Source organism: Thunnus albacares, chromosome 3 (assembly GCF_914725855.1).
Source record: "Thunnus albacares chromosome 3, fThuAlb1.1, whole genome shotgun sequence".
Lineage (NCBI taxonomy): Eukaryota > Metazoa > Chordata > Actinopteri > Scombriformes > Scombridae > Thunnus > Thunnus albacares.
Genome location: NC_058108.1, coordinates 3,901,316 through 3,928,199, shown reverse-complemented (window position 1 = coordinate 3,928,199; position 26,884 = coordinate 3,901,316). Strand labels below are relative to the sequence as shown.

General features: G+C 39.7%; 3 protein-coding genes across 7 annotated transcripts; 2 read left to right on the top strand and 1 right to left on the bottom strand.

Annotated features, from left to right (window-relative positions):
- The first annotated feature begins 101 nt into the window (after nucleotides 1-101).
- On the top strand, nucleotides 102-3,659 carry LOC122979266. Of its 2 annotated transcripts, none has more exons than XM_044346588.1 (4): nucleotides 102-561; nucleotides 2,504-2,558; nucleotides 2,985-3,030; nucleotides 3,264-3,659. In XM_044346588.1, exons 1-4 carry the CDS (start codon nucleotides 166-168, stop codon nucleotides 3,646-3,648), a joined length of 882 nt encoding a protein of 293 aa, XP_044202523.1. In that variant the 5' UTR covers nucleotides 102-165; the 3' UTR covers nucleotides 3,649-3,659. The 2 variants fall into 2 exon arrangements, with proteins under 2 accessions (XP_044202523.1, XP_044202524.1); XM_044346589.1 differs by lacking the exon at nucleotides 102-561 and adding an exon at nucleotides 1,007-1,439.
- A 1,668-nt stretch (nucleotides 3,660-5,327) lies between these two features.
- Nucleotides 5,328-26,024, top strand: LOC122978843 (centrosomal protein of 95 kDa-like). Its single transcript, XM_044345871.1, has 21 exons — nucleotides 5,328-5,539; nucleotides 6,753-6,881; nucleotides 7,479-7,586; nucleotides 7,737-7,847; nucleotides 9,005-9,125; nucleotides 10,260-10,378; nucleotides 10,562-10,794; nucleotides 11,783-11,852; nucleotides 12,034-12,101; nucleotides 12,491-12,690; nucleotides 12,833-12,941; nucleotides 13,173-13,290; nucleotides 13,605-13,810; nucleotides 14,021-14,116; nucleotides 14,996-15,143; nucleotides 21,883-22,052; nucleotides 22,401-22,475; nucleotides 22,560-22,712; nucleotides 23,159-23,305; nucleotides 24,240-24,311; nucleotides 24,757-26,024. The coding sequence occupies exons 1-21, from the start codon at nucleotides 5,515-5,517 to the stop codon at nucleotides 24,931-24,933; spliced, it is 2,655 nt and encodes an 884-aa protein (XP_044201806.1). The 5' UTR covers nucleotides 5,328-5,514; the 3' UTR covers nucleotides 24,934-26,024.
- LOC122978844 lies at nucleotides 15,758-21,441 on the bottom strand. 4 transcript variants are annotated; one of them, XR_006402752.1, is made up of 5 exons: nucleotides 21,107-21,441; nucleotides 19,833-19,972; nucleotides 18,210-18,264; nucleotides 17,526-17,571; nucleotides 15,758-17,292 (listed from the first exon to the last, which is right to left on the bottom strand). XR_006402752.1 is itself a non-coding variant. In XM_044345873.1 (4 exons), exons 1-4 carry the CDS (start codon nucleotides 21,179-21,181, stop codon nucleotides 16,926-16,928), a joined length of 543 nt encoding a protein of 180 aa, XP_044201808.1. In that variant the 5' UTR covers nucleotides 21,182-21,426; the 3' UTR covers nucleotides 15,758-16,925. The 4 variants fall into 4 exon arrangements, 2 of the variants coding, with proteins under 2 accessions (XP_044201808.1, XP_044201807.1); XR_006402753.1 differs by lacking the exon at nucleotides 21,107-21,441 and adding an exon at nucleotides 20,219-20,289; XM_044345873.1 differs by lacking the exon at nucleotides 19,833-19,972 and having other exon boundaries at nucleotides 21,107-21,426.
- Nucleotides 26,025-26,884: the final 860 nt, after the last annotated feature.

Below are 26,884 nucleotides of genomic sequence, written 5' to 3'. Positions count from 1 at the left end.
TTTATTTCCGGGGGGAGGGGGGTTCGATTTTGTTGAACCAATCACTAGAGACCAACGTATCCACCCTGAGTACACGTCATTTTAAGTCGACGCTGATGCGTAGCCATGCCAACAGTTTTGCCGGGGTTTCAAGAGTGCAGCGGAGCAAAGTGAAAACAAACTACGATGTCGGGCGATATTGAGAAGACATGCCGTATATGTAAAATAAATTTGGTAATCAAGGGGGTGATAACAAATTCAAGAATATTATTCAAAAGCACAAACAAGAACGAGAGGCCATTATGGGAACGTTTCCGAGATGTCGGGATACTTCTCCCATGTAGACCCGGTGTCTCTTCTGGGAGGATTTGTCTCAAATGTTTTCGACAACTTGTCAGGGTTGAAGATTCGCAAATTATTCTAAAGAAATGGAAAACGGAGCTTGACGTCACTCATACAAACGAGGGAGGCTCGAGAGGAGAAGAGAAGAGGGATCGTGATACGCTAACAAATAACATTACGCCACAGGAAAAGACGCTATGCCAGAGTCTCAACCCGGCGTCTCATAGCAGTACGACAGAGGTAAATTAACACGCTGACACGCTGAAACATGGGAAAACAATAATAAAAGGTTCATACATTTGATAATGGCCTGAGCTGAAATAATAGGGGATTCATTACTAATGCATGCACCCCTTAACACTCAGTATGGACACTTCAAATCAAAGTTTGACAGGAATCAAATGGTTTCATCAGCTCATACTTTATTTGATTGACTTTGACAGTGAATTTGACATACCCACACTGATTTCTACGCATTTAATAATCTCATTTTAGTATAACTATCTGAAATCCTATGCCGAGTTCTGCCCATAGACTGTATTTTTTACATCTATAGGCAGAACCCGATATTGGTTAGTCCCGCCCATAGCTCTGATTGGCTAATCATTGCCCCCCCCCGCAGCGCTCATTGGATAATCGCTTTTCAACGGAGACACTGCTTTTATATGGGAAACAACAGCAAACACGTGTGAGACAGGGGTCACTGCACATGCGTATTGTGAACAATCGCCATTTCACCGCGTCTTTTCCAACTTGTATTAGGACTGTGTTGGGAAATGAAGTGCTCTGTGCCTGGTTGTGGAAATGTCCGGAAAACTGTAGTATGCTTGCAACTCAAATTCCACTGTTTCCCTTTGGACCCCGAGTTACGCGGCCGGTGGCTGGAGGCAATAAAGAATCCAAATGAAGCAAAGAGTGCAAGTTTAGATCGCAAACGTGCATCGGTGCTGAAAAACAAGCCTTTCAGTCTGCGTGTGTGCAGTGACCACTTCACAGATGATGCCTATATAGGAGGGATACGAACTTATTACGCTGCATTGAAGCGAGGTGCTGTTCCAACTATTTTCCCTTGGTCAGCTACAGATTCAGACAGTGTACAGGCGCAGTCACATCCACAGGTACTGTTTTATTACAAGTACAGTTCAGTCAATCTCATGTGACGTATGTTCATCGACATTGTAGATTATGGAGCTGCAGTGCTCATATTCTTCGTAATGAAGCAACATGTCATCCAGCGCAATGTAGTTGATGTTCCCTGAAGATTAAAAATGTGGGTGTGCAGGGGACGGAACGGTTAGAAGAGAGGATTACACATTGTATGTGTTGCTATGAGCAACGTGGAGGGGAATGGGGGTGTTTTAGATTACTGGCACAATTACTTCCTGCATTTGTATACTGAATAAAATATAAACAATGCTTTCGTTTTTGTTGAAATAATAGATGTAAGACTCTTTCTATGCACACAAAAGGCTTATTTCTCTCAAATTTGTTTAAATCTGTGTTAGTGAGCACTTCCCTCTTGCTAAGATAATGCATCCACCTGACAGGTGTGGCATATCAAGATGTTGATTAAACAGCATGATTATTGCACAGGTGTGTCTTGGGCTGGTCACAATAAAAGGCCACTCTAAAATATACGGTGTCATCACACAACACAATGGCACAGATGTGCCAAGTTTTGAGGGAGTGTGCAAATGGCATGCTGACTGCAGGAATGTCCACCAGAGCTGTTGCATGTGAATTCAATGTTCATTTCACTACCATAAGTCGTCTCCAATATGGCCTGCATACTCACCAGACATATCACCCATTGAGCATGTTTGGGGTGCCTGGGATCGACATGTACGACAGCGTGTTCCAGACAGTGTGTGCACACCTGTGCAACAATCGTGCTGTTTAATCAGCATCTTGATATGCCACACCTATTAGGTTGATGGATTATCTTGGCAAAGGGGAAGTGCTCACTAGCACGGATTTAAACAAATTTGTGTATAAAATTTGAGATAAATAAGCCTTTTGTGTGCATAGAAAAAGTCGTAGATAATTTATTTCAACTTATGAAAAATGGGAGCAAAAAACAAAAGTGTTGCGTCTATATTTTTGTTCAGTATAGTAGTGAAATACTTGAAGTCATTGTTTGTCAGGTGTTTGGATTGTGTCTATGTTGTGTGGTATTTTACAGCTGCAAGACAACCAGGCAGTGATGGACAGACCACGAGGCCAGAGCAGAAGCATAGGTGAGTCTGTGAATGAGCTTCATTATTCTATGTAGTTTACAGGTGCAAATGTGATGCAGATAAGTAATCACACTTATCTGACTGCTGTTGTGTTCATGAGGGGACCCTGTCACTCCACATTTTGAAAAAAAAGGCAAAATCAATTAACATCTATATCTTCACAAGTCGTCATTCATACGCTACCAAAATTGATGCAGACATTATCTAGATGGTAGATATCAAGTTTTTCAAGTGGTGTTCAGATCTGTCGGTGAGTCTGCGGTGATATTCAGCATCTTGCTGTAATTTGCACTGTATGCACAACACACTTTCTGTTTCATCATGACAATACACCCAAAATCAGCAAAATGGTGTGTGATTTTTTTTTTTTTTTTTTTTTTACCTAAAAAGATCCTTTTGACCGACAACCACAATATTAATTCACAGGTATTCAAGTAAATACACCTGAGACGTGCGCTGCGACCATTGAGAAGTAAGTCAAGTAACTTTGATCATGTTTTTCTCACGTTCCAAGTAAATCATGTAGCTTAAAAGAAAGCAGACGACTCTATGGTGCAATATGTTAATTCAGAGCTCAGTTACAGCTCATTCAGTTACAGTGATGCAGGTAAAACCCCTTTCTCACTGTTGCACCTGTGACAAACATGTAGTTATGTTAAGTGTATCATTATGATTTCTCAGCTCTCTTTTCCTGCCTCATTACAGACCAGCTCTGCAGCACATCGTTGATGAGGAGGCCATCATGCAGCTGATGAAGACCTGTCCGATGTGCGACAGACAGTGCCGCTGTCACAAATACTCTCGTGGTCCTTACTTCATAGTTTTCCAGAAGTGTTACTTCTGTGATTTTCAACGCAAGTGGGCAAGCCAGCCTGAAGCTCTAAATGCTGATGCTTATAAAGCATACATACCTCCCAGGAAGAAACTGAAGTCAAATGACACAGTTACTGTAGAGGGTGAGGCTCAGTCATCACAACGTAATAAGACAAACATTTCTGAATCCTCAGTCTCAGAGTCCAATCGGACATTACAGTGCCGTGTAACAGTGTCAAAGCTGTCTTTAGATATGATTAACATGCATAATAAATGATCTGGATTTGAGCAGTTTGGTGCCTTAATGCTTCAAAATGACAACATGACAATGCTCAGTGTAAACCTGTAGGGTTGTAGCACTTTGTCACACTTCCAGTGTTAACAACTACATACTCACCACCTGATTAGCATTAGTATGGATTTGGAACACACCTGAATTCACCTTTTAGGTAAATAATGATTTACTTTGATTTACATGCCGTGGGACTTTTCATGGTCAAAGATGCTGCAGGATGTCTTTCTCACCCCCGACTGGAGTTCTACGTAGCAGCAGTGCGGTCAGTGCTAAACAGACTGCATCTGAGCAACTTTCCTGTTGTGAGCAGGAAGACGTTCCACACCAATTTTGATTTTACCTGTTATGTGTTGGCTTCAATAGGTCTTTTTTTTCTCCAATTAAAACATTTTGAAATGTCACAATAGGAACAGCTAAGGAGTATTAAGCTACTAAAGGGTAAATAATTAAATTGATTGCTGAATTCCATTTAGCTGGCTCAGGGTCCTGGTGCTTTGCATGCTGGCTCTTTGTCACACTGTCATGGCTTACTGGGACACCTACATGGAACAGAGCCATAACCTCAAATTATAACAGTAAAATTAGACTTAAAGTACCCACAGACCTGTTTCTCCTATATTCAAACTGATGTAAAGGTTTGTATTTCACATCACTTCCATCTGCACACAATACAAGATATGATACGCAATACAGATAAACATATACACAATAATTTACCTGGTGGTGTTAGAATTTATCATACTCTATATTAGTTTTATAATAGTCTTAACCTATGAAGGTGTTGAGATACATTCTGTGACAAGATGATGTGAAGGTTTCTAGTCTTTATGTTATTAGCTGAGTTCTTTTAAGAGCTTGAATAAAAAAAATGGTGGAAAAAAGAGCAAAGGCATAGAAAGAATGCATTGTTTTAGTGTTGGTTTAAACACTTGCTATGAATGCTTGAACAGCTTAGTATTAAGCACGTATATATGGGTGCTTTGATGCAGTCAGTTGCAGTTTACATGTGGTTTTAAAGGACAGGTTCACAACTTTTCAAGTCTGTCTTAGAACAACAGTCAGGTGGCCAAATAGGTTTTTCTTGCCATAATCATTCTTTCTCTTCATACTGGCCATGAGAAGATTCCTTCATAATGCACTTATTAATCTAAGTTATAGGGGTCAAATCTGTATTTAAAAGTTTATCTGAAGCTGAAATGAAGCGTCTTTTTAGTGCCAAATTCCCTCTTCGTTACTATACTTCACCTGCAGCTCAACAGTGAAACACTGTCTGAGGAAACACAAAGAGGGAATTTGATGCTAAAAAGACTGTTAATGTGGCAGATATCCACTTGATATAAGCTTCAGATACATTTTTAAATGCATTTTTGTACAAAATGATGGATTTTGGCCACCATCACTTACATTGAAAGTGCATTTTAAGGGATCTTTTAATAGCTAATATGAACAGGAGGAATGACTACAGCGAGGAAAACCTCGGTCAGTCTTCACATGGACACTAGAGTGTTGTTTTAAGCCAGACTTGAAAAATTATGAACCTATCCTTTAAATGAAAGTTTTTTCCATCTGCACACTAGTGCTGCCTGCGCTGTAACCACAGTAACCAGCAGGGGGCGGTACGCAGCCACCGAGAGGCCCTTCCGGAAACAAAGAAGCGTCCAATCAAACAAGACTTCAATTTTAAACGAGAGCCGATAGTTTCTTCTCCCTGCTGCTACTGAAACCACAACAACACCACAACTGACCCCAACTGTCCAGGCCGGGACCGGGGCCCCGAGTTAAAGAAGACTCTTTTACGGACATTTAGTTGATTTTAAGCTCCAGCTGCCTCTCGCCGACAGCTGTTTGATGGGAACCCCGGAGGGAGAGAGAGGTAAGGCGGCCGAGACTGTGAGCTCCAGTACGGAGAGAGACAGCTAACGACGCTAACTTAACTCACAGCTAACGATAGCTACCTGGTCATTATTGTTGCTTTGACTGACATCACCTGAATAAACGCAAATATGTAAAGATGATTTAAGATAAACGATTAGAGGCCACAGTTTAACGGTAATGTTCAGGCTAAACAAATCAGACGAAATTAGCAACGTTAGACGACGCTGAAGTTAGCTTCCGATTCGGTGAACTATAACTTACTTGGACTTGTTTAACGTTAATCTTAATAATAATAATAATCTAATCCAGTTTTGACAAGTCTAAGTATAGTGGTTTTTGATCTGGACCTAGTCTGATGTGGTCTGGATGGAGAAATATCAGTGAAATCGCCCCTTTTTTGTGTTTTCATAAGCAAAATAAAGGTTTCACAAATCTGAAAGTGGGTTTAAACAGCGTTAAGGCTTTTAACTACGATGTGTAACGCTTTTTCACAAGTGTAAGAACTGAAAAAACGGAGAATCTGCCGCTAAATATCAATATTTATGTTTCCCGTAACTCCGAATCGGAAGCTTACTTCAGCGTCGTCAACGTCATCTCGCTGCTATTATGAGTCAACTAACCGGTGGCAGGTAACCACAGACACACTGTCAGCCTAATTCACAGCCTCCGGCTCCGATTACTATGAAGTGGATGTTTATCATTCATACTGATCTGATCTTTCAAGTTGGAGAGAGAGAGAGAGAGAGAGAGACAGAGAGAGACACAGAGAGAGAGAGAGAGAGAGAGAGAGGGAGAGATCCCCGCTCTCCAGCTTCAGTTTGCCGCGGATGGACAAATAATGATTGAATTATCGTTATCTCCTCTAGAGGAGACATCAAACCTGTTTTGTTAATAAATATCTTTCGATTTTCACTAATGACATGATTGCTATCAGTACTCTTCATACATGTAACACCGATGCCTCTTTTATTAAGGAAGTATTTCACTTATATTTTAAGATAGGCTTAAAAACCTTTTTATTCAGGGAGGCTTTTTCATCTTTAAGCACTTTGAGATTCACTGCAAATGAAAAGTCTGGTGCAAATCAATGCATTATTAGTACTATATATCATTAAGATGCAGGATTTGGCTTCTACAATAATCTCTTTCATTACTGTTTATCTTCTAGTTATCTAGATATGAATTTAATATTATTTCTTTTTTTTCTACAGATTGGGTAGATGTGGCAAATGATCTGCTCAGCAAGTGTCACATAAACCTGAGGCTGAGGAAACTGACAGATTGTGATGCAAACGTTTTTATTGCTCTCTATGAGACCATCTTTGGGGAGAAAGTTCCAGGTAATAACGAGCTGCCTATCAACCAGAGCCCACAACAAGTGATTAATCGATAAACACAAAAACAATATGCAACTATTCTGATCACGACATTTAGTTTTTTGATCACTTTTTTAACAAAGCCAGTTTTTCAGGTGTGAATATTTGCTGTTTTTCTTTGTCTTATGTGACAATAGACTGAATATCTTAATGGTCGAGCAAAACAGGCAATTTGATGACATCACCCGACATTTTTTAAACCAATTAATAAAGAAAATAATCAGCAGGTTAAAGTTGAAACATTGGCATTTAAATTCCGATCATGAGGCCACAAACACTGAAGGTAAACAAGCTGTGCGTTTGTGGTTGAGAGCATGATCTCCTGATCGTGCTTAGTATGTCAGGAATGCTTCCTAAGACCATCAAACATGCTGTCATGAGAGTGTTAATGTCGCTGAGCTCTTTCCAGCGTTGTTACTATGGCTAAAGTGTACAAGGAAATGTTTATGAATGCGTTCTTTTGTAAGTTTGGCATTGCTGAACAAGAACATTTCCCTATCTGTGTTCTCTCATACATCCAGACTTAAATTATTCACCTTTTTGTTTGTGTTTATGTGTCAGATTATATTGCAGCATCATGCAGTCAAGAGGATGACATCCATAATGTCCAGTCTGTGATCGATTCACTGTCCTTGGATTACCTTCAGATCAGCCTCTCCCATATAACAGGTATAAGAAATGTTGATTGACAACTGTTCACCTGTGTAACTTTCACTTGGATTGACTGAAGATTTTGAGCTGTATGGCATATGGATGTTAAACAATAATGAACAATAAAAAAAAAACTGATGAGTATAATGATGAATTGTGTGTTTGCAGGAGAAAATGTTGTCAGAGGGAACAAAGAGTCTGTCAAGAACCTCCTGGAAATCTTTGATGGCCTACTGGAATATCTCAATGAGGAGATAAGCGAGGAGTCACAGAATGATGGTAGACAGATTCGTTTCTCACTTTTGCCTCAACTTGACAGTAATATGCATTTTTGTGTTAAACATAGGAGTTTGTGAAAGTATGGATCACACATAAGTGCCTTTATCATTTTTTATTACATATTTTAAGACTTCATAATGTATCAACACAAAAAAAAATATGCATTTTAGTAAGATTTCTGCTTTAGGAACTCAGAAAGCTGGTGCCATGTTAATATTAATTACATCGCACAACAAAATATTTGTTTTCTCTGCAATAACAAGTATCGGCAAAAGTATCACAACTGGTATCAAATTTCAATCATCTAAACATATTATAACTTTTCCATTTCTATGGATAACTTCCAGTTCTCATCATTAAACAGCTTTTGCAGAACACACACACACACAAGTCTTTATCGAGACGAGCTTGTGTTCCTCCTCTAGCATGAACTGGACATAATGTGTCCTAAAATTAGTTTAAGTGCAGGGCTTTAACAGGGAACAGACAATCCTGTTCACTTGGCAGAACTGAGCATGGCTTTGTGTGACCGGCATGTCCGTCCCTCAGACCACTGCCAAACAGCAATTAGCAGTTAATGACTGTGTCTGCATTTACAAATGATGTGAGAATTTAAAAGGCCCATTGAAATGTCCTGGATGTGAAATGCAGAGGGAATTGGGATCCAGTAGAAGCTAACAGTGGTCTGTTTATTTTGAGGTGAATGCAGAATTCTTTTGAGGTTTTTTTTGGTGCCTGAAATGTTTATTAATCTTAGTTTTGGTGATGTTGGTGTAGAAGAATCTTCAATGTCTCACATTGACAAATTGCACTTCTGCATTTAGTACTTAGTTTAGTTAGTAGTTGCTTTATTTTTTTGTGCTAAAAAAACCTCCAACATGACTTTAGATGTCTGTCAGATGTTTTTTTTGGCTGTTAGTCTTTAAGGTTTGTCTTCATCTTTTTGAACTGTGAATTTTCACATCAATGTATCTGACATTTTGTGAGTCAGTTTGATGAATTAAAGGTCATATGAGTTTGTTCCTCTTTAAAATTCCACGGAGGTCATTACCATGTTGTAATGACAAGTACTGCTTTCTCTTTGTCGTTGGTTCTGCTTTTTCTTCGGTTTCTGTCTCTCTTTCTTGGTTAAATGTGCTATTCATGTCTTTTTTCAGAGGACCTGAATGACAGTCTAAATGAGGATGTACCCGGTGAAACCAAGGAGCCGACAGGCTGCGATGGCACAGAGCAGGAGGAGACCAAACTGGAGGGAGCCTGTTTGTCTTCTAGTGGAGAGTAAGAACTTCTAGATGCACTACATTCATTTTCCAAACAGTAATCCCTTACTCAGCATTCACTCCACCTGCATTGGACCTGTTCATATGAGACGGCTGTCACCCTGCTTTTCTCACTGTTGCAGAGACTCCGGTAGTTCTATACATCTCACTGGTGAACCTGTGAATCACACCGAATTAATTATCAGATTAAGGTTAAGTCTCAGTTTCACCTCTCTTGTCTGTTCATACTTCCTCTCTCTCTCTCTCTCTCTTGATCGCCAGCACTTTCCTTCCTTTTCTCTTTCTTTCTCTCTCTCTTTTAAGTAAGTTGGTTAAATTCCATTTAAACGTAGGTATGATTTGTATCTGTTACAGCTCATGCCAACCACAAAGTTCTTCTGTTTATCATAAACATACCACTGCTGTACATGTCAGTCTGGTATTTATTTTATTACTTTAAATGGCATGGGTTACTGTTTGTTTTTAGTAGTACAACAGTACAACTTTATATGAACAACAAATGGTAATAATAAGATATCTATTATATATTCATGACAGCTTGAGTTTTACTAAGAAGGTCTCAACACATACTTCTGTATGTGTTGAGCTCTTCTATAATGCTCCACATGACTTGGGTCATTCAGCTTTAGTGCAGTTCCGGGCGGTACATCCTGTTGACACAACAGCCAGCCAGGCTACCTTCCTGGCACTACTGTAAATATTAATGGTTGCTTGTCAAACATGAACTCAAACAGGAGCATCACTGCAATTCTAGTCTAGTCCATCATTGGTTTTAATTTCTGTATTTAATCGGGTGCACTACCAGTGTGTGTAACACAGTTGAAATATGTAAATAACATTTGTGTTGTTGGGGTACTGTGAGTAACAGATGAACCACTGATGTAGCTGAATAACACTGCAACGGTTAAGTAATCTTAATTCGGTGATTTGATGCTGCTTTGATGATATTTTAACATGCAAGATGTTTTATGTCTTTGCTGCTCTGCACTCATTGATATTGTTTCAAAATCAATCTATTCCATGTTTAAATACAGTTCATTTCAGAGCAAATAAATCAAAGAAAACCTCCAGTAATTTGATACAGAGTACTTGTGTGAACAACTGGTAGATCATATTGTGTCTCATCATTCAGGTCCACTGTCCAGTCCAGTAAACATTCCCTCCATTCCTGGAACGCTGAAGAGATGGGATCAACCAGTGAGCTCATTGGGCTTGGGGTGTCGGCACGCACGTTCACAACCAAACAAGAAGGTAAGACAAAAAAAACAGCCCGTTTTTACTTGTGCCAATGACACAAAGGATTGAAAAAGAACAATCACGTATGTTCCATCACATCAAGCTGCCTCCAACTAGAATATTTCGCTTAATGTATTATTATTAAAGATTTTAACATGCACTGGAAATAACCCTTTTCGATAAATTTCCCTCTGCAAGGACCGGCCCTTCCTCCCCAAATCTCAGACGCAGTCACCACCTCTGTCCCTCTGGACGCCCAGGACGCTCCACTGACTGAACCGCCGCACTCAGCCATCGCTCTTCAACCACCGAACCAGAGCAACACTCCCCACAGACCCGACACAGACCCACACTCACTCAGCCAATCCCCCACAGCTGCTGGCCTTAGCCACGGGCAAGCAGAGGAGGAAGCCAGGCCTGTCACTACAGAGGTAGCCTGCCTTTTAAAATACAGCTATGATGAAGATTAATTGTTCAGGCCATTTACCTGTTATTTGCATGTAATTTTAAAGGACGTGCAGACTTATCTTCTCAAAAAGCAATGAGATATGTTACTGTAGCGCCAGCATGCAAGACTTTTTCCTCTCTCTTCCCCTTCTCCCCCACACACACACACACTTCATATTTTATTGATACAGGACGATACAGGAAGGATAAGAATATGCTGACTTGGCTTGACTCATTCAAAAGTGCTGAGACAAGGAGTTACTTCAAACAAACCAAACAACAAAAGTCCTGTATTGTAACTTTTTAGATGCTCAAAATAGGTGTAGCCTGTGTGCTGCATCACACTAAACCACAGTTCACTGATCAGTAAATGGGATAGAATCAAAGAAAAAGTCTACAGCCAAGGAAGAGTAATCCTTCATTCTAGATGATATGTGCTGATTTTAAATCTTCTCTCTCTTTTAGTCACATTTTAATTCAAATAAATGTACTATGTTAAGGAAAACACTCCCTCTCTAATCTAGACATGTATACACGTATTTCACACTTCTTAAGGACGTCAGTGGAACCAGGAAGTGACTGATACCTCAGCACGTTTTGTAGGATTGCCTACACTAGCACGTCCGGACATGACCTGACTGATTGCACACAGGCAGCTTAACCTATGACCTGCTTCTATAACTGAGAGTACACAACAATAACAGCCAAACTTAGAGAGGTTTTTCTTCCTCTTTCTTCAGAGCGCCTCACATGTACTTTGACCCATCACCAGTGTCAGTACGTTTTGTTCTAAAAACAAAACGTCTGATGTCTGTTGGCCTTTTTTTTTTACCAGTATGGATGAGAAAATGTGACTTTTGTGAGCAGATTATGTTCAGTATTATATCGGTCCCTCTAGTCAATGTTATTGACCTCTGCTCTCTTTCCTCTCGCTCTTCATCCCTCTCATTTTCTCACATCTTCGTCACACAGACCTCTAGACCGGTAGCTGAAACAGTCGTCACCAACGGACTGCAGTCTCCTCCCCTTCGCCACTCTCCCGGTGAGTCAAAGCACATGTAAATTTGAGATTTATGATTTATTGTCGGAGTTGGAGCACAAGTATAGCCAGCATATTATACTGTTTTATCTGCTTCACCGCTGTGACTGCCAACAAGTGAAAATCCTCCATCAGAGCGAAGTGTCACTTAAGTCTTGATGTCATGTCTTGCTTGGATTTTCAGCTGTGAGCGAGAAGTCTTTGTCCAGCCAGCAAAGAGCCGGGACAGAAGTGGAGGGAGAGACGCTAGAGGTAAAAGAGCAACATGCCATCACTTGTACCAGTTTTACAGCAACCTCTGAGCCGTGCAGACGTGTCGTGTGTTGTGCAGGTTGCTCTATTAAAAACACACACTGGACGATTAATTATCTTTTTACAGTGACTTGTTGAACAGCTTTTCTGTGCTTAAGTCAGTGTAACCTAATGTAAAGATGAATGTGAAATTTGTTGCATCAGTCGAACTCTTGTTTATTCATCTGTTTTCCGATCCAAGCCCATGTTATTAAAGGAGAATGTAATGTTTTTTTTAATACACAAATATCACACATTTCTGCTGCTTTCCCTATTTTTTGTTTTGATTTAAAATTTTGTGTTATTTCAAATTAACTTGATTCTCTTTTGTTTTTTTTTTCTCATCTCAGCCAACTAACGGGGGTCCCAGGAGGGTTTTATTCCGCACCCAGCCAGATGTGCTCTTCCTCACCCTGCAGGATGAGATGGCGGCCACGACCCCTTCTCCACCAGACACAGAAGAAGAAGAAGAAGAAGAGGAGGAAGATCTGAGTTATACACAAAGACGACAGGAGAGAAGGATGGGTCGCACAGATAAGACAGGCTTCAGGTAAGAGAGGTGGAGCTACAGAGGACAGTAGGAAGCTATAGAATATCCTCAGAGAAATTGTTATTTTATGTGGGTACAATGTAGTAATGCTATTTTTTTGATCTCTCCTGTATGATGTCTTTGTTACTGTCTGACTGATCAGTGGTTTTGAGGAGCCTCTGTCTTATCGCAGACAGAGGAACAGGAAAGCAGAAGAGGAGCTGCATCACATATCTGAGAAACTCTCCCATCGACTTGAGGAGCTTGATCAGGTGTGTGTGTTTATTGTGTAACAGGTCACAGCACATTGTCATAAATGTTTTGTATCCAAACAAAAGGGATTTTGGTCTGTTTTGCATGTATTTGTTTCCCATGGCAGACATGACTTGTTATTTGCAGTGACATTATGACCACCAGATGTATTTTGTGTGCTTTTTTTTTTTTTTTTTTTTTTTGGTATTATGATTCGTAACTGTGTGTGATGTGTTGTTTAATTCCTGTAGATGCTTAAACGAGTTCTGGATGAAAGCGGAGAGCCCAGTGAGGTCAGAGAAGAGGACAAGCAGTCCCACCACAGCGACAGCATCATGGAGTGTCGTAGGACTTCCAGACAGCATACAGGTACAAATACATTATGGCTAAAATGCATCAAGAACATTAAACTCTAAATTTTTTAAGTTTTAGCCCATTAACTGCATTTTTGCTGAGATTATTTCCAACCAAAGCAAACCACCACTAAGTTTTGATATTAATTTTTAAACGTTAAATTAACAACTGCAGGAAAATCAATCAACATTAATTTGTAGTTGATGAGTCAAAACATACAAGACCACTGGTATGGTCCTATTTAATGAAACGGTCATATGGATTTGATTAGTGCTTTGTGCTGATACCAAAATTAACTGTATTGAATTGTAACATTTGAATAATTTCAGGAACTCCCGATCCTGAATCAGCCCACCGGACACGCTCTCTATCACCCTCCCCTCCACGAGTTCGTCGCTCTCTGCAGGTACAGTTAGAGGACGCCATGAAAGAGGCCTTGAGTCTGGATGATGGGAGACAAAGCAACCTCACAGCTTCTGATCATACGCGGAGAGGAGAGCTACGCCATAGAGCATCACACAGAAAACATAGCAAGGTATTAACGAAACGAAAAAAGATACATCAAGATCATTTGTATTTGCTTGATTGTTATTTTTTTAGCCATTTCTGTTCTTATGTCTGTCAAACTCTTTCAAATCTCAGTTCAAAAATGAATAGCGTTCAGATTAAATTAATATCCTGTTATTTTTGGTTCTAGCCATCATGTCATATTCCTAAACAATTAAATGAATCTTTCTCTTTACAGTATCTGGAGAATTCAGCCTATGAGGAGGAGTTGAAAAGATATGAAGACAAAAAACGGACAGATCTAGACAAGGCACGCCTCAAAGCTCAGGAAGCTGTGAGTCATTAGTATGATTTCTACTTTAGTATGAGATTTATAAAGAACCCTCTTTGCGCTCTTCCCATCTTTCTCTACTTCACATCCCTGTTTATGACACTGAAGCAGAATCTTGTCTTGCTGCTGTTTGTGACTGCGACTAGCTCTATGTTTGGCTATAGTCACTCAGGTCTTTGTGACTCCCACACTACATGAGGGAGATGACATTGATCGGTTTCATCTTACTGTAACCAGATATTATTATAGGTACAAATTGCACCAGTTACCTAATTATCAAACTATTTACTTCATGATGAGAATTAAATTGTGAATATTATAAAACAAAGTACCACAAACGAGTCAGAACGTTGAGATAGCTGCTCTGTGCATTTACACAGTATGTTGCACTAAAATAATGAAAACAAGTGGTGGAATCACATTTTTATTCTGATAGAATGCAAAGTTTTAATGTATTTACAGAAAAACACAGTCATCACACAGTTAAGACTTCAGGACATGTCAAAAAATATGCATTTAAACAAAAGTAAGACATCTCTTCAATATTCAGCTTTTACTATAAAATATAAATTGTACATTATGTGTTTGCATGTTCTACGGAAAACTGACGGAGAATAATTCTCTCACAATCTCAATCTGTAAACACCAATTTATCTCCAGAGTTTCTCTTGGTATAAAATAGCAAAGAGGAAACATCAGCTCCTGTTTTGTAGACAACTAAACAAGCAACAATGTATTAATGTTAATAACAAAGGCTTTGGCTTGGCGGAAGATGAGCAAAATGGAAAATATCAATGTGGTTTATTACTGAGTGTTTGTGACTGTTTGGCAATTTGTCCAGAATTTTTACTGAACTGTGTGTGTCTATGTGTATGTGTAAAGGAGCGAGAGTACAGAGAGGCCATACTGAGGGATGTTTCCCAAGCCCCCAGACTGTCCCCAGCTAAAACGAAGGCCCAGCATAAGACACAACGTAACACACAAACTACACCAGGACGAAGGAAGGAAACCCCCAGGAAAGCTCCACCAAGTAAGTTAAGACTTGTACTGAAAGGTCCAAATGGTAAATGTTAAAGTCCATTGTCTTATATGTTAAACAAGTCTTTGCAATCATTCATGCTTGCACACGCTTTCATATATATATATGTAACATAACATGTTATATATATGAAAGCATAACATAACTCTGTATGTTGCACTGCAGGATTATGGCAAAAAATAAAATCACTATTTTTCAAAATGATTTTTCCCAGAACACAATGCCAGAAACTGTGGCACCTTATTATATTTTCACTTTTTAAGTGCAGAACTCAGTCCCTCCAGGATTTCTGAGTTTTTTTTGTGATTACTGCGGCCAAAAATGCTTAATTTGCAGTGGCTTTTTTCAAAAATTGCGATGCAATTTGCAATATTTTATGTGCTTTTTTCGCGGTAAAATTGTGGGAAATGGGAGAAATTGCAAGCAAAGGAAAATAATGTGATTTTTAAAAAACTCCCAATAGTCATATGTAATCACTTCCTTCAATAAAAAGCATTCTGCATGTCACAGAAACAACTACTTCAGTACTAATTTTTAAATTCATTTTCTGAGCATGAGAGACACGGGCTCAAAGTTTTATAAAAAAGAAAATACTGTACTTGAGCTCCATTTGTACGCCTTTATTAAATAAACACTCACCTTAATAATAGCAGCAAATAAAATAAGTCACTAATGCCATTAACGCATAAATTCTCGCTAAATGTGTGCTGCGATGACACACAAGCAATTGGTCCAAATCACAAGTGATCTTTTCATTTGGTCATTTCATGTGGAAAGTTGTGGTAATTTAGGGAAATTGAAAACTCTCGCAAATCTTGCATAGATTTCTTGAATTTGCGTTATTTGTTGGGATTGCAAAATCACATTTTGCTGAACAGACTGAATACTTCTAAATATTAGCGAGCTAAACTATGCTTAACTCCTCTTAATGTTTTACTTTTAAAGGTAAAAAAATGTATAAATTCAGATGGAGCTGCTCAATTACTTTGGGCAGGAGCTACAACCCTGCAGGTTTACACTGAACATTGACATGTTATTTTGAAGAGGGGCCAAGTGTGCGCACATTAAAGGCAAATTATTCAAGTGCAAGACAAAAAAAAAATTTAATTGCAGGGTACAAAGGAGTGAGGTCTGCACACTCTTAAGCCCCCAATAAACAATTTTATTCTCTTTTTTTGAGGCAACGTTTTTATCTGTAAGATCTTCCTCAGGCAAATGTAAAAGAGAGAAACAGACCTTTCTTGTAGAAGCAGCAATCACATCAAATTATTATCACCTGCTGGTCAGCAAGCAGCAGGGAAAACAAACACCACAATATTGGCAAAATAGCTCACAACAGGCAGTAAGCTATTTTGTCTGCCTGTTAACATTTGTATTCAAGCCTCTGTGGCATCTGACTTAATATATAATTAGACACCATATAGTTTTAAATGCTGTCATATCAACATTGTATTTCAAAAACATTCTGGGAGTTTCTGGAGTACTCCCATCATAAACACTCTCGTGACTGCCATCTTGTGTTCGTTTTCCGTGCTGCTTGCTGACCAGCAGGTGATACCGGTTTGATTTGATTGCTGCCTCTACAAGAAAGTCCTGTCTCTCTCTTTTACATTTGCCTGAGGAAGATCTTACAGGCTGAAATGTTGCCTTAAAAAAAAAGAGAATAAATTATTTACTGGGAGCATAACAGTGTGCAGATCTCACTCCTTTGTACCTTGCAATATTGTCATTTTGAAACAATAAGGCACTAAATTGATCAAGCCCAGATCTCATTTATTTATGTACATCAATAATATCTAAAGACAGCGTTGAGGCTGTTACACAGCTCTTTAACGGCTGGTTGGATTCAGAAATGTTTGTCTTATTACGTTGTGATGACTGAGCCTCAGTCTCTACAGTAACTGTGTCATTTGACTTCAGTTTCTTCCTGGACGGTATGTATGCTTTATAAGCGTTGGCATTTAGAGCTTCAGGCTGGCTGGCCCACTTGCGTTGAAAATCGCAGAAGTAACAGTTCTGATAGACTATGAAATAAGGACCACGAGTGTGTTTGGAACAGCGGCACTGTCTGTCGCACATCGGACAGGTCTTCATCAGCTGCATGATGGCCTCCTCATCAACGATGTACTGTGGAGCTGGTCTGTAATGAGGCAGGAAAAGAGAGCTGAGAAATGACAATGATACACTTAACATAACTACATGTTTGTCACAGGTGCAACAGTGAGAAAGAGGTTTTACCTGCATCACTGTAATTGAATGAGCTGTAACTGAGCTCTGAATTAACATATTGCACCATAGAGTCGTCTGCTTTCTTTTAAGCTACATGATTTACTTGGAACGTGAGAAAAACATGATCAAAGTTACTTGACTTACTTCTCAATGGTCGCAGCGCACGTCTCAGGTGTATTTACTTGAATGCCTGTGAATTAATATTGTGGTTGTCAGTCAAAAGGATCTTTTTAGGTGAAAGTTGGAAAACAAACATTTTAAGACAGAAAATTTAAGAAATTTTCAAACCAATTAAAAACATATATTAAATATTTTAAAGTAAGCTCTATGAGGAGTATACAGAGAGAAAACTGGATTGTTTATTCATTGATTCAATTTCCCCACATGTCCCTGTAAAGCACAATGCAAAACTGGGAGCCTTAATGATAATTATTGATACTAATAATTGGTTCACAACATATAAACAGCAGATTTGTGTCATTTGATGTATCTTTTGTAAGACTGAACTGAATCTTCAAAAACAAGTGGAGAACTTTGAAGCTAAATTTTTTCTCTTGTTGTCAAATCAATTAATTTCTTGCTGCCACTTGGGAACGGTCTGCTGTCTGACATTCAGCAGGCAGATGAAGGGCTCAGCCTGAAACATTTGTGCAGTTATGTCTACTCTTAAATTTTTAGACATGTAAACAAAAATATCAGCAAAGAACAAAAGCAGGTTACTGTGTTTCCTCATGAACACCACAGCAGACAGATAAGTTTGATTACTTATCTACATCACATTTACAGCTGTAAACTACAAAGAATAATGAAGATCATTCACAGACTCACCTATGCTTCTGCTCTGGCCTCGTGGTCTGTCCATCACTGCCTGGTTGTCTTGCAGCTGTAAAATATCACACAACACAGACACAATCCAAACACCTGATTGCAGACAATGGATTCAAAGTATTTCACTACTACAAATGCAGAAAGTAGTTGTGCCAGTGAATTAAAATAGCCCATCTCCCCTCCATGTTCCTCATAGCAACTATTATACAACATGTAATCCTTTCTTCTAACCGTGCCGTCTCCTGCATACCCACATTTTTAATCTTCAGGAAACATCAACACGTGGGCTTCATTGTTGATCTGGTGCATCTTATTCATTGGTGCCATAGAAGCTCCTTTGTTGTCCAAAAACTATTAAAAACACCGTTGAACTGGGTGACATGTTGCTTCATTATGAAGAATACGAGCACCGCAGCTCCACAATCTACAATGTCGATGAATAAATGTCTGACGCACAAGAAGAAGTGAATGTTAGGATGTGATGGATTGATTTAACTGTACTTGTAATAAAACAACAAACAAAGAAAAGGAACACTAATATATAGATGGACAATAGATTAACTGATGGTTCATTTCAGCACTAATATACTGTATATTATTTTTGATGGGAGGGAATTTGTTTGTACGTAGTCTGCTTCTATCTGTTTTATGAATGAAGGAACATGTAACCCAGTAATGGAGCTCTATTGCACAGAGGAATTACATATATCCTGCATTGGATAAACAACACTCATTAGTTTGGTCAGTTCATTGTTGGTTTGGGTCTTGTTATAGGATTTGTTGACAATAACAACAATATAGAAAATCGGCCTTATTCTTTATCTGCACAGTCTTAAAGGGAAACGTCAGTATTTTTCAACCTGGATTTTATTTTCCCATCATTTTGTGTCTAATTGACTTATGGGGACATCAATTTTAAATGGGTCCAGTATTGAGAACCAGGACTGGCTGCAGTGGAGTCCTTTGGGGCAATGGCGCACTATTAATGTATGTCCACTGAAAGTGTTTGTTTTACCACTGACAGGCTCAGATTGTTATTCTAAGTGTCTGACAACATTATGGAAAGGACCCTACAGAGGTAGACCTTTTTGTTTACCTTTCACTTCTTCCGGTCTGTTTGTTATTGTACTGCCAAGTGTCTAACCTGAAACAGAAGTCTTACGCTGAAATCTCGCAGGAGGTGAGTTGTTGCGGAAGAGTCTTTCAATGTGTACATTATAACAGACCTTCTTTAGGGGCTCATCCAATAACTACCATCATCATTCATTGCCAGTAAGTATCTCTATGATCTCTCCTATTGTAAAGGATGTGCATATGTAGGCATAAAAATGGTCTTATAGGTTTAATTGGTAAGCATAAATGACATATTTACACCACGCACACACACTTTGGCAACAATATTACCCAGATTATGTCAGCTTGTTGACATCACTTATTCTATTATTATGAATGTCAACTGCTGAAAAGGGGCGATTAACCTGTATAGATATTTTATGAGTCATGACTCAGTTGATAATGTGCACATATTACTGGCTTATAGAATGATTGCGTTTGATGTTATCCTGCCATGCTTTCGTGTGTACTGATGTCAGGACAACACAGTAACTTCAGCTGATAACATACCTCCACCGTGTCTGCAGCGGGTCTCTCCACTCTTGGAACAGCATTTTTCTTTAGGAAAAAGTGCTTTGGTATAGGATTTCTTCTCTTCTTTGGCTGGCAGTAGTCATCCCGTTCAAAATGGTCACTGCAGACCCGATAGTCTGCAAGGCGCAGTGTATGGACAGGAGTGTTAGCATCCATTTGTAGCACAACTAGCCACAACTTCAGCGTATCCCTATCCAACAAAGGTAGTCTATGAAAGCTGCGCGAAGTGTTTGGCGACATTTTGTTGGTACAATTCGGAAATGCGCAAACGCGAACCATTGGTTAATTTATCTTTCAGGTAACACTAAGCTATGCTCTCTCTACTCCAACACAACAAACTCCTCTCTCCAACTCTCACTTACGTTTCCGCCATTGTCTTCCTGCAACAAGTCACCTCTCGCGAGATTTCAGAGCGAGACTTCTGTTTTGGGTAACCGTTACACTTATGGTCATAATAACAAACAGACCGGAAGAAGCGAAACGTAAACAAAAAGGTCTACCACTGTAAAGACCCTTTCCGTAATGTTGTCAGGCACTTATAATAACAATCGGAGCTTGTCAAGGGCAGAAACAAACACTTTCAGTGGACGTACACTGACGGGGCGCTATTGCCCCACAGGACTATATTACAGCCTGTTTCACGACTGCCGGCTGCAGTGCTGTCACTCAATACTGGACCAATTTCAAAAATTGTTGTGTCCATTAGTCACTTTGACAGGAAATGATGGGAAAATAGGGTACCGTTTGAAAAATAACTAAGTTTCCCTTTAACACCTTACCTGGCGTGTGGATGCTGTATTTTGGATGTCCAATTGTAAACTCAGTCTGAGCATGTGTGTGGAGTGCACCAGTAAGGGAACAATTAAATCTGCATTTCACCTTTTTAGCAAATCTAACAGGGCTTCTACAGCTTTAATGTCTTAAAAGACATAAATTTAACAGTGGAGTCAGTTTCCTACTTTTCTTTAGTGTTTCACCCAACTTTAGGTTGTATTTACTACCACTTTATGGACATGAGTTCCCGTATCCTACATAAAATCAACTTTTCCGTCTAAATCACTGATTGTCCTTTGTGCCATAAGAGCCAAATCACTGTAACCTTGCCACCTACACATGGTAAAATTAGCACAAACACGTGGGACAATGTATATGTCACGGTAGCTGATATTAGCATTGAGTTTAGCTAACAGTCAGTATTGCATACTGCCACCAGCTGTTTTTAACGATAATAATTGTGTCCAAAGCCTTACCGTCGCTGTCACTCCGGCTTTACTGTCTCTGGGAACAGCTGTGGACTTCAGATAGCAGTGTTTTGGTGCTTTCATCCCCTGTCGAAATGTTCACTACACACACGATGGTCCGCCTCACTCGTTGATACTCGTGTTGGGTCCATTTGTAAAACACGCAGCCACAAAGTGAGTCTCTTTTTATCGTACAATGGCAGTCGATGAAAACTGCACGGTGTGACTCTCATCATTTTATTTTGGCATTTCAGAAAAATGCAGACGCGAACCATCTTCACATGTTTGTTTCTCGGTACTTCTCGCGACGCTGGACTCAGCTTCCTGTCAGGGGGTTGAGGGGAAATATAAATGACAATATTTAGTGGCTCATGCTCCGTTTCTGCACTACTTGTAGGTATAGGAAAATGTGTTCACACCGTAAAAGAAGTGTCTTAAAACCCACTTTCAGATTTGTGAAATCTTTATGGCTTTATGTTTCTCCATCCAGACAACAATAGACCAGGTCTAGTTTCCTGAATAGTTTCCTCCTCTTAAAAATAATCCACCAGTTTAGAAAAGATTCAACGTCTGATAATAAACACGTCTTGTTGTGATACTTGTACTCACTTTCTTCTTTGCATCTGTACCATTGCCACCAGTTGTATCTTTTCCCCAAGGACTAGGGACATATGCCGTATGTGTGCTATATTAAATTTACTGTCAGAATGAAGGAACGACAATATGATATTAATGTAGTCTGATCATACCAGTAACGTTCTGGTGTCATGTCTCCTCCTCTCCAGTGAAGGTGAAGGAGAATGAGCTCCTCCCTGTGCTCCTGGACGAGTTGCCCCATCTTCACATCTCCCCCCACGCCCTGGGCCGGATGTGGGAGCAGCAGATGCAGCAGGTGGACAGACTCCATGCCATCTCGTCCTCTCACAGCCAGCGTCGCAGCAAACTCTCTAGCCAGGTATGACGGTGGCCATTAAAAGTCACAAGGGAAGGGGTCTTATGGCATTTTAGGTGTCAGATATCAGCAAATGAGATCAGCCGTGACTAACTAACATTAACTCTGTAATGGATAAAATGAGAATGGAAGTCTCTCATTAATGTGTTTTCTGTTGTGTCTTACCAACAATCTTTGGCTGGATACGGTCATTTTAAACAGACAGTTGGCTAAAAATGAGAAACCTGCTACTTGCAGTGTATCTTTTGCAATGCTCTGTGCTAATGATAAAGGACAAGTCAGAGCCAAATCTGTGCCTGTAAAACCAACTAAGGGAACGGTTGAATATGTTAACGCCTGCTTGTCTTCCAGGTGGAGGAAGCCCAGAGGAAACATGACCTGCTGGTGCAAATTGTCCACAAAGACCAGGACCACAAGAAACGTTTGGTGAGCATGAACACACCTTTAGAACGTGATCACATTTTCTTACACTTAACCTGTCGGTGACAAACTGATGTGTCGATCCTCCAGAGGGACTTCAAAGAGCGCATCCAGCAGCAGAAGTCAACCCAGAACAGACTGAGAGAACAGAGGCAGCAGACAGCCCGTGCCAAGAAGTACCACAACGACTACCATGTCCAGCACCGTGCTCGTCTGATGAGGGCACGTACCAAGGAGGAGAGGGTGGGTAGTGACGGCAGTTCACAGCTTTGTACTCAAAATCTAGGACGAAGGCCACGACTAATGATCTCTCTCAATATTGATATATATATACAACTCATATACAAGAAAATCAGCAAATCATCCCATTTTAGCAGCTGTAGCTAGCAAATGTCTCCCATCAATCTCTTAGGGTCCCTGAAATTGGTTAAGCAAGTTACATTCCTGTTTTTAAAGTGTCATTGCATCTAACCTTTTCTCATTTCTTCTGTATTGCCTTTTGCTTCACTCGCTCTGCTGTGTGTCTCATTGCTGGTACTAAACATGTACGTCTGAATATTTGTGGGTGTTTGTTGCAGAAGATTCATATCAAATATGAAGTAATTACACTGTCAAGTTTAACATGAGATTACAGATCATGTGATATCATGATGACCCGTGTGTGTGTGTGTGTGTGTGTATGTGTGTAGATGTTTCGGCAGCTGTTTGAGGAGGGGTTGGAGCTACAGAAGGTCCGGTTGAGAGAGCAGAGAGCCTACGCCAGGGAGCAGCGGCTGGAACACCAGAGACGACACCAGGACCAGATCAAGTCCTTGGAGAACTACTACAAAGACCAAGTAGGACATAAAATCACACACACAAAGGACCTCATGCAAAAACCACTTGTGCGAACAGATTTGTTCATAAAATGCATGTACCAGTGACATGTCAAGAACAGATCATCTCTGCCTTCCTTCACTGGGGAGAAACAGTACAATTTACCACAAAGTTACAATTATAATGTCCTAATCTGAATTGATTTGGAATTTAAAAATAGAAATGACCAAAAATTAAATATATTACTAAAACAAACTTAATGCAAAATTAATATCCTGTTTACCATATTATCATCATCATGGCTGCCAATTTACTGAAAGGTTTTTTATATTTTATGATTTTTATTGGCATATTTTGGTGCATTGTTTTTTAGCATGCAACTTCACGTCAAAGCATTCCCTCTTTATTTCCGTCAGAGTGCATCGCTGCTCTGACGACACGTCGTTGGCAACTGGATTCGTATTTTCTAATTGTTTTGGGTCTCTGACTACTGACACTTCTAAATTTGTTATCGGTTTGTCTTCAAGTCTCTGAAAGTAGGGCTTGAAGCTGCGCAGTGATTTTACTCTTAGGGAAATTTTTGTGAATCAAACTCGCCCACAAACAGAGCGGAACATGCAGCCCTATATGGACATTTTAGGGGTGCGGATTATGCTAATGATCACATCTCACAAACGTTCACCTCCTCATGAACAGGTGATGTTCATCAGGCTGACACGAGCGATTTACGTCAAGTCCAGGCAGTTAAGGGAGCTTGTTGAATCTTGGAACGCTTATACAAGCGAACCTCACAGAGATTTAGGATAAAAATATAAAAATGTTCTTGTGTGTTGCCCGTTGACCTACATAAGAATCAGGAAGTCACACACACACACACACACACACAGACACACACACCAATTCAACACCCTTCACATTGGTGAACTGAGGTATAACCTGCTTTCTCTCTTTCAGTTTTCACTACTGGCTGAAAAACTTGCACAAGAGCGGCAGGAGATCCAGGTTCGGAAAAAAGCTCAAGAAAAGGTAAAGTTTTTACTGTGCATGTTCAATGCCATAAGACAGAAGATAATTACATATTATATGATTATTTTCCGGTCTGAAATCAATGACCTCCAGGAAACTTTTACTTTTGCTAAGCTTTTATATCACGGCACTTTTACCACAGTGCTGCAGTCACGAGGAGGTCAGTCAGAGCTCAGACTGTAGATGTGATAACATTGTCAGAAATCATCAGGTTTACTGTATATCCCTCGAGGATATGATTTTTATACAAATCAAGCCCTTTATTTTTATATCTTGAAAGTTTTAATCCTCTAATCAGTGATGCTGCAGACAGACCCCCCCCCAACACATGGGGTCTGGTCTACAAATGTTTTACTGGAAAATCAAATTGGAATGAGCACGGGGAAACACTGTACTTTACTTTTTACTTAAGTGAAGGACGTTCAACTCTCCCATTTGATTGCAGGCTCTGCTGAAGATGAAGCGAGAGCTGCGTTCCAGGATGGAGCGTGAGATCGGCGAACTGCAGAAGATCATCATCCAGAACGATGAGGACGACTATTTCCAGGACCTGGAGGTGCAGAGGCTGCGCAATCGGGTCCAGGTGGCTTCCTTCCAGTACAACACTAGCTATCTGCACTAACCAGGCGGAGCGAGACACATGGTTGTTTTAAGCTCCACGCAATCAAGGCTGGATTAATATCAGAGGAACATGCTGTGAGACACGTTGTTTCTGCCACTCACAGCTAAGGGTACGACATTCTGACGGCTGAACACGACTGTCTCGTCAAAGATTTGCACACGAAGAGGAAATTCACATTGTAAGAACTAAAACAAGTCCTGATTATATAGAAAATACAGGCGTATTTGGACAGAATGTGTTATGGAACAAATGTTTGATGAACTGAACACACTCCGGCAAAATGTAGCTATTAGCTAATTTATCTAACTCTTCCTCTCACCTCTGCTGCTATACCTGAACTTAATGACACCTTGGACCAAGTCCCCTTCTTCCATGGGTTTTAGTACTTGATAAGTAAGAATGTTTTAAAGTGACTCCCTCACTGTGCTGTTATTGTAGCAGACAACTAGTAAAAAATGTTCTTCCCTTTGCCAAATGGGGACCACAGATGCAAAGTTAATAAGTATGAATGTCACACACTGACAAGATTTTTTAACTTTTTTTTTTTTTTTTTTTCCTTTTCTGTGCGATGTCTTCCCTTTAATGTTTTAACCATGCCAGTGGACTATTTATTTTTTAACTTTAATGTCTTTCGGTTTTTAACTAACCTGCAGTTGTGCTTTCTTATCACCAGGGGCAATGATAATCAGTCTTTAAATGACTTTTCCTTTTCCTCAGCTCCATTGCGTTTGTTTGTAATTCTCAGCCAGAACTTAAAGGGGATTTCCGGTGATTTTGCACATCGAAGTCTGTTTACAGGTCTTTGTGAGCACTACTGCGTATGTGGAAAAAGTTGTATAAAGTCTTTTTGTGGCTCCAGAAGTTTGATAAATTACCTCAAGAGTTGAAATTTGAGGCAGTGTTGTAGTAGCCCTCAACACCTGTAAACAGACTATGATAAGTGAAATTGCTGGAGTTCCTCTTTAAGACATGGTAGTTTTGAATCAATACAATGTTAAAACACTGTCTACTGATATTGTGCATTGTATCTAATGAGCACACAGATGCCCTCAACTATTGATGTTAATCTATTAAATTTGTGGGCTCACTCATCTCCTCTGGTTCAATATCACACAGTTAAAGGTTTAAGTTATTTACATGGGGTGCAGGTTACTGATTTAGTCTCATTTTATTTCAAAAACAGTTGAGTATAAAAAAGTATAAAAAAAATAAACAGTGAACAAATCCTATAATGAGGCAGCTCCATGTGGATGAAGGGTGAAAGTCCAAATCCAAGAGTCTTAAATTGAAGAGATATATCACAGCTGTTTCCTGTGATACCTGTACTGACTAACTAGTTATGATGTCACAAACTCTTGTAGGTAAGGGCACAGAGAAACTTTCCCGCTTCAGCAGATGAATGTGAAAACAGTCTTATAGTGTCAAACTCTGCACAGCAACAATAAGAAACGTTTTTGAGTGTAGGGGGACTTCAAGGTAAGTTTGAGTTTAACCACCAACACAATGAGTCATGGCCAACAATGTTCAATATTGCTTGAAAACTAAATAGTATTCTCAAGTATTCTCTGTGGCTGTGGTTTGATGATGTCAACGGACATATATGACAAGCTGTGACAACCACCTTCTAGCATCAGATGGTTGTTTGATGTGTGTGTGAATGGCGTCAGTAAACAAGTGAGCTCCAAAACACTGGAACATATTCCTGGATCAACATAATCCCAGTACAACCACTGTCCACATGGAGCGTCGTTTCAGACATGACACTATCTCAACTAGTATTACTGCTCGGTGACGGTGCTGTGTTGGTCTGTCAACTTGCTGAATCTTTTTGATTCAACTGAAAATGTTCATCGTCATCGTCGTCATCATCACTTGGTAGGTTGGTCCATTTACAGCGGCTGTGACAGTAACAACATGCCTGGGAAATAACAAGCTTTAGTCTGAAGGATGC

Coding starts and splice junctions, on each gene's coding strand:
- LOC122978844 (XM_044345872.1), bottom strand. CDS start 20,135: ATGGTTCGCGTTTGCGCATTTCCGAATTGTACCAACAAAATGTCGCCA. Junction 18,265..19,832: donor CCGCTGCAGACACGGTGGAG/GTATGTTATCAG, acceptor GATATTTTACAG/CTGCAAGACAACCAGGCAGT. Junction 17,572..18,209: donor AGGCCAGAGCAGAAGCATAG/GTGAGTCTGTGA, acceptor ATTAATTCACAG/GCATTCAAGTAAATACACCT.
- LOC122979266 (XM_044346588.1), top strand. CDS start 166: ATGTCGGGCGATATTGAGAAGACATGCCGTATATGTAAAATAAATTTG. Junction 2,559..2,984: donor AGGCCAGAGCAGAAGCATAG/GTGAGTCTGTGA, acceptor ATTAATTCACAG/GTATTCAAGTAAATACACCT. Junction 3,031..3,263: donor TGCGCTGCGACCATTGAGAA/GTAAGTCAAGTA, acceptor GCCTCATTACAG/ACCAGCTCTGCAGCACATCG.
- LOC122978843 (XM_044345871.1), top strand. CDS start 5,515: ATGGGAACCCCGGAGGGAGAGAGAG. Junction 10,795..11,782: donor CCAGGCCTGTCACTACAGAG/GTAGCCTGCCTT, acceptor TTCGTCACACAG/ACCTCTAGACCGGTAGCTGA. Junction 22,713..23,158: donor CACGTACCAAGGAGGAGAGG/GTGGGTAGTGAC, acceptor GTATGTGTGTAG/ATGTTTCGGCAGCTGTTTGA.